At 47.8% G+C, this 7150-nt stretch overlaps 1 protein-coding gene across 1 annotated transcript; it reads left to right on the top strand.

Annotated features, from left to right (window-relative positions):
- On the top strand, nt 1–891 carry ENH_00017460 (hypothetical protein; the record flags this gene model as incomplete). Its single annotated transcript, XM_013579263.1, has 2 exons — nt 1–297; nt 548–891. Coding segments are annotated over 2 exons (641 nt in total), but the record flags the coding sequence as incomplete, so codon positions are not given.
- Between the last annotated feature and the right edge of the window lie 6259 nt (nt 892–7150).

The raw sequence follows: 7150 nt of genomic DNA on the forward strand, positions 1-7150 counted from the left end.
AGGACAGGTCCCTGCCTACGATCATGGTGGACAAACGTGATGATGGCTCCGGGGAGCGGGAGATGCGTATGGTTGTCAATTACCAGGCTCTAAATGTCCTTACGATAGCCCCTGATTTTCCACTACTTCCCATCCAAACCATTTGGGAGCTGCTGGGAGCCGCCAAGTATTTTTCCACCTTGGATCTTGAAGCAGGATTCCATCAAATACGCATGGCTAAGGAAGACCGTTGGAAGACGGCTTTCCGGTCCGTTGTCGGATTATTCGAGTACCGCGTGACGCCTTTCGGCCTTAAGGGTGCTCCCGCTACGTTCCAGGCCAATATTAATGCCTATTTACAACCTTTGTTGGGGCAGGGCGTTATTGCGTACCTGGATGATGTACTTATCTATAGTTCTGATCTCTCTGGGCACGTCTCTCCTGCGACAAGTCCTAGGAATTTTTCTTCGACACCAGTTCTACCCAAAATTCCGCAAATGTAAGCTTGCACGGCAAACAATTACTTATTTGGGTTATACTGTATCTGCTACTGGGATCAAACCTGCAGAAGACAAAATCGAAGCCATCCGGCATTGGCCAGAGGTGCTGGAGAACGAAACGCAAGTGCGCCAGTTCCTCGGTACCATAAATTACTGTCGCATGTTCATGGGACCGGACTATGCAGACGTTGCCCTGCCGCTGGTTGATATAACGCGTAAAGACTTCAGTTTCAAATGGACAGAGCTTCACACGCAAGCGGTGCGGCAGCTCGAACAGCACTTAATAGACTTCACTACCTTACAGGTCCCTGACACGACGAAGCCCTTCGAGTTATACACAGATGCCTCTGGTTACGCAATCGGAGCAGTCCTCGAACAAGACGGTAAACCAATCGGCTTCCTAGTCTACTGAAAGATAACTAGCTTTTCAGGGAGCAAGCAGTTGTGTGTGAGTACTTTACGCCTGGCCCATATATACTATATTCATATATATATACATATGTTAGCGTGCGGGCCATTAGCCCTCAGCCATTCCCATCATCGTCTCAGATTAGTACCTTGGAACTGCTCTCTGTAGACAAAAAAAAACCTTTTACCACGGAGTTCCAGGCAGCACTAGGGCATGTCAAAATTATAGCCCTTGTTTCAAGGGGACAGCTGAAATCACTGAGCTGGAAAAGCTAATTAAAGGCAGCCAAAAATTGAATTTCGAGTTTGTGAATGCTCATGCAATCGACTCACGCTGCTTTGCGCAAGTGTAGCGATGGTGCGGCTTTCGCCGAGTCACCAACGTTCCTGCACGCTTCGCAGTACTCAGGAGGGTTCACGAATCGGGTTCACAAATCGAACATAAGCACTCCAATCCATAATGTTTATATAAAGGTAAGAAAATAATTAATACAGCACTATATTCAGCAATCGGCAGACCTTGCCAAACAACTGAGCACGTTGCGCGTGTGTGTGTGATGGAACTCGATAGTGCTCTAGTGGATGACGGTATTGACATGCTATCAAGGTGTCCACGTTTCTTACTGTGCATTACAACTCTAGATTACTGAAACTTCATGTTAAAGCAGCATTGACTGTTTTAGTACCTCGGGAACGCGGAGCTGGTAGGACATGAGCTTCACATCGCTCCGGCTGGTCGGCAGCACTCCACAGCGGGAACACGAGCCCCCCGCTCACTGAAGAACAGCATACAGAATGCACTGAGACGCATGATCAAAGGACAATAACTAAATTTTCTACACTGCCGTGTTTCGCGTTTCGCTTTCCAAGATGGGTTACTGGCTCCTAATATCGTTCACCTGCTTCCTCGTCGGTGTTTTAGAACATGGGTTCTCCCGAGCAGGGGGTGCAGCTACTCTTAGGGTTGAGGCCGAACTCCCTCATAGTGAATTATATGTGAAAAACCAGAAGATGTTGACTGTTTTCAACAAGTTTCGCCAATCTGGTGTGTCTTTTTTTCTCAATATTGCCATAATCTTCGTAGGAGTGGCAGTCGCTTTTGTGCTTATGCAGTGCCACAGATACCTAAAAGTTCACTGGACTGCGCGTGTGTGTGTGATGGAACTCGATAGTGCTCTAGTGGATGACGGTATTGACATGCTATCAAGGTGTCCACGTTTCTTACTGTGCATTACAACTCTAGATTACTGAAACTTCATGTTAAAGCAGCATTGACTGTTTTAGTACCTCGGGAACGCGGAGCTGGTAGGACATGAGCTTCACATCGCTCCGGCTGGTCGGCAGCACTCCACAGCGGGAACACGAGCCCCCCGCTCACTGAAGAACAGCATACAGAATGCACTGAGACGCATGATCAAAGGACAATAACTAAATTTTCTACACTGCCGTGTTTCGCGTTTCGCTTTCCAAGATGGGTTACTGGCTCCTAATATCGTTCACCTGCTTCCTCGTCGGTGTTTTAGAACATGGGTTCTCCCGAGCAGGGGGTGCAGCTACTCTTAGGGTTGAGGCCGAACTCCCTCATAGTGAATTATATGTGAAAAACCAGAAGATGTTGACTGTTTTCAACAAGTTTCGCCAATCTGGTGTGTCTTTTTTTCTCAATATTGCCATAATCTTCGTAGGAGTGGCAGTCGCTTTTGTGCTTATGCAGTGCCACAGATACCTAAAAGTTCACTGGACAAGCGAAACTAGAGGCCTCCGTGGGCGTCAAATGTCTGACGAAGGAGAAAATGATAGCCCTGTAAGCTAGTAATAAATTTCAAGGACCAACGGCGGGGTTCTTCACCCCAACTGACGAGCCCTCTTCACGGCTCGACGCATCATGGGTTAAATACGCTACAGTGTAGCATCCGGGGCCTGCTCTTTGATTTTTTGAACTAATGGTGGCTGCTGCCTTGTCTTAGAAAGCAATGCGCCGAGAAAAACCGTTCAATCACGTGGAAAACAAATGCGTACACCCAGTAGAAGAACATCGCCGTTAATTGCGTTGCTGACACATTGAAAGTTCTTGCTCACCCCAAAAGCTCTGATGCTTACTTTGAAATATTCGCCTGCAGATAAAATGGCACACACCGTGAAACGCGCTATGTAATCGCGCAAAGGAGAGCACCCAATAGCGCCTCATGGTGTATGGTTTTTTCGTGTGCCATTGACACATATGACCGTCATATAGGAGAGGAAAAAAACGTTTTTTGCAATGGTGAATCTGCTGATAAAAGGAGTGACTTTGGTCGACTGTAAATGCGTTACAGTCATCGAAAAATTCATGTGATTCTTTAAACAATCGGCAAACAGCAGTTACAGGTCCCGACGGTTGCAAGAGGACACGAACGAACGACAGTGGTTGCGACCTGCAAGACACATTGCCAACGGGCCGCACGAGGCCACTGGAGGGCCACAACGCACATCATTCCTGCATATCTCCATGCGAGCAGCCTTTCATCTTGTGTTGCGACCTGCAAGACACATTGCCAACGGGCCGCACGAGGCCACTGGAGGGCCACAACGCACATCATTCCTGCATATCTCCATGCGAGCAGCCTTTCATCTTGTGCTTGTCTTTCTTCCCCCAGCTGCCCCTGTTCATAAAGTGTGTTTAGGTGCCTGTGCGCTCGTATGAGCAGGCAATAAGAAAGACGGAAGAGTGTAAATGTTGGTCTCGAAATGAGTTTCGCGAGTTGTAATGACTGTTCATCAAGATACCCAGCAGAGTTCTGTTGGCAGAGGTGCTCGCTAAGCCCACAGCTGCCTTGCTCGTTTATGATCTATACTTTCAGTCGTAAAATGAAATATGAGGAAATATGGCGAATTATTCAATAATCAAACTGCAGAAACGTGCTTGGAACGCACCTGGTTAATTACGCTACTTCATTGCAGGGGCGTTGGAATCCCTCCTGGTTCCTGCAGCAATATGAAGTTAACCAGAAGTTGCGTGAAGTTATTTCTTAAGTAAGCGCATTGTATATACATTCGGATGCTCTTTGGAAGCACGTATGTGCAACGGGCGGCGCTTCTGGCGATTCCGGAGGGCCTGAAAAACCGCAAGACTCTAAAGCTTTAGAAAGGAATCACCCGTTCCAACCACCACGACAGAGAGGCAAGAAGAAAGGACGATCCTTCTAGGAATACAACAAATCAGTACTTTTTCTGACGGTGCCAGACTGTGTCATGTCAAGTAAACACCGACGACGCCACGGCATATGTCTCTGTGAATGCGCATGGTGTTGCGGTCCTGTGAGTCGCTCTAGGGTGACACCAGACAACACCAGAGTGCCATCTCAACCTACTTCGTGACATTTATTTTGAATGTGGAGTCAAGAGCAAGTGAATTTTCTGTGCGTCGCTGGAGGGGACAATGTTTTCATCTCTGAATAGTTAGTCGCTGCCACATTCGCGCAATTGGATAGAAGGAAGCAAAACGAAGGCGCATTCTGCTCAATTTCGTAAAATAAACCAGCCCCAGTATGGATCGTCGAGCAATGGAGTTTTCTGGCCTATCAGCGCTAAAAGACTTACACAAAGCATTAGTGGCCTGATGTCACTCGGTAATATGAGGCCACTAATGTTGTATATATACTGCAGAAGATATTCCTAGAAAGCTACTCCTTGAAGATCACTTGCGCTGGAAATACACATTTCAGCCGCGTACCTTGCGTGATGTGCCGACGTAAGCGGTGTCTGTTTGCAGACCAAGAAGAGCTAATGAGTGTTTCGAACTTGCCGCCTGCTGATTTTTAAGTCCTGCTAGTTGACATCTCTCTGTTGATCAATGTTTTTTATGATGGCTGTATCGGAAGTAGCGTGGAATGCTGTCTGTATTATGGCCCGCAGCATGAATTTCAAGCAAGAACGTTTATTTTCAAAGCAGCTATCCTGGGTGCGAAATCCCGCAACGCATTGATTATTTCGAAGTCGATATTCGGTCGCATCTTTCGAGCGTGGCTTGAAAGACTGTTCAAGGCGAATTTCGGCTACACTGGCATGGAGCAAATATCTGTGAAAAATTTGCCGGATCTGATTTATAAAAGTACATGAAATCTTCGTGCATTATCCCTTTGCACTGTGCGCCGTGTTCGCATCGGTGGCGAGTTCATACTTTTCCCAGGCAACACTGTTTTCGTCATTATCCTTGTTCTGTTTGCACACTGCGGAAAACTGCAATTGGAAAAGACAAATCGTACTGTCACATTCCCCAGCGCAAGCAAATGCAGGCAGCGCCAGCAGATGTTGTCTTCCGTTAAGCCCCTTGGACAATGTTGCTTGTTTCCAATACAGGAGGATTTTTGATTCTCCTAAGACAAGTGTTTGCTATGCTGGTGACTTTTCTGGCTGAATTTCTGCTGGTATATGGAGTCGTGTGCAGAGCTTTGGCTGGCTGAAAGCTGAAGTGGTCTTTGCCTGCAGCGGGTCTGTCGAGATAGACAATCTTCGATTTTTGGCTTGATGTTTTAACAAAGGTTGCTTTTCTCGCTACATGCATGCTCAGCTGAATGCAGCTCGATTTCGGTAGCGGGAGTTTGCCGCGAGCAAAGAAGGTGCGCCCCAAGGCGCTTGTGACGTTGGTATTTTTGTGCGCGCAAAATATGGACGGCGTCTTATTTGCATGCTGCGTGTTAAGCTAGGATTCTTAGAGGAACGGCTTATCTTAAGGGTTGGGCGTTTCGATGCTTCCAACGCCTCTCTGCTGAGCTCTTCGAGGAGACAATTATCACTGCGCGCTAAGAAAAGGCGCATTTTGGCGCATTTTGCTGGCTTTTCTGTAACGTATTGTGCAGGTGACCCGAGGCAAAATACATTGCAGTGAGGAGGAAACCCTTAAACATTGTTGTGGGTGATGTTTGCCTGCGTGCATAACGACGACTGTCCAGCATTTCAGAGACTGTTAGCCCAGCTTAGCTCTGCATGGACTGAAGTATAACGCTCTTAGTTCGCGTGGTAGCCCATGAAAGCATCAAGGCAGCCTGTAGTTCTCAAAGGTATGCGAACTTTAAGCGAATGCAGCAACGCTTCCCTTCGCATCCTCCTTGCGACCGCTTGTTAGAGACCATCTCTCACTGATTTCATCGTCGTGCAATGCTCCACCGATGTGCCCTCATCGCTTGCACAGTTATTCCAGTGGTCTGTCCACGTCTGAGAGCTTTGCCTACTAGGGTTTGTTGCTTGTCACAGAGAGTGGGTGAATCTACACCTGGTTGTGTATACTGGCTGCTACTGAGCTGAGCTCGTTCAAAGCTCTATTGTTGCCGCGTTTCTGCTGAGTTGCGGGCGGGCTAAGAGGCACGTTAAGGGGTATGACCAAAAAGGTATTTTACTCATAAATTGAAGCACCAAGAGCAGCGCAATACGTGCGCAATGCTAGCCAGTGCGTGACAAGTTTTGTCGTTCTCAGGAAGGCGCGCGCGAGGGTAATACGTGATGGATGGTTAGCACGTGTCTTGTCAGCGCGAACACAACCGCAATGTGCTAGGTCTGTATCGGAGGGAATTTGCAAGGCGAGAAAATGACTAGTTGCGTCGTCTGCAGTATGAACGACTGAACAGGAAGCTGGGCCGCTACAGGTTCCCAGGAGCTATGAATATAGATGCTTTGTTGCACAATAAATTCGGTGGGAACGGGGCGTCTACCCGCGCAATTGTGGTCCACATTTTTTTGCGTTTTTGTCGCCTTGCACATTACGACATGGAATCGCGTAGTGGATGAGGCCGCCGGTCGGCTTTTGTAGCTCCGGTTCAAGCCTTGCGAGACGATTGCTTTATGCAGCTGCATTGCAGTTTGTTAGAAGGCCGATTCGGATGTTTTAAGAAGAAAGGAGAGGCTTGTGTTTGTTCGCTTCCCAGCATATCAAAGCATCTAAGTGAGTCGTGGAGCATTCTGAGAGGCGTCGCTGGTGACAGTCAAGACGTGCGGTTTCGAAGCAGAGCGAGCACGGTACGATGGGCGTGCCGTGGCTATAATAAAGCGAGAGGTGCGCAGTGACTGCTGATGCATAAGCTATTTGTTCGACGTGCGGTTTGTCTTGGCAGTTAGTTTGCCAATGACTTCATTGTGGTGCAGTGCTGCATGGCTTTACACTTGTCGTTTGTGCACGTGTCCTCATGATCTGCCCACGGGTGATAGCATCACTTGCTAGGCTTTGTTGCTTGTCACAGATAGTGAGTGCATCTATAGCCGGCTATAGATGCACTCACTATCTGTGACAA

This window comes from Eimeria necatrix, genomic scaffold, assembly GCF_000499385.1.
Source record: "Eimeria necatrix Houghton genomic scaffold, Enh_scaff1574, whole genome shotgun sequence".
NCBI lineage: Eukaryota > Apicomplexa > Conoidasida > Eucoccidiorida > Eimeriidae > Eimeria > Eimeria necatrix.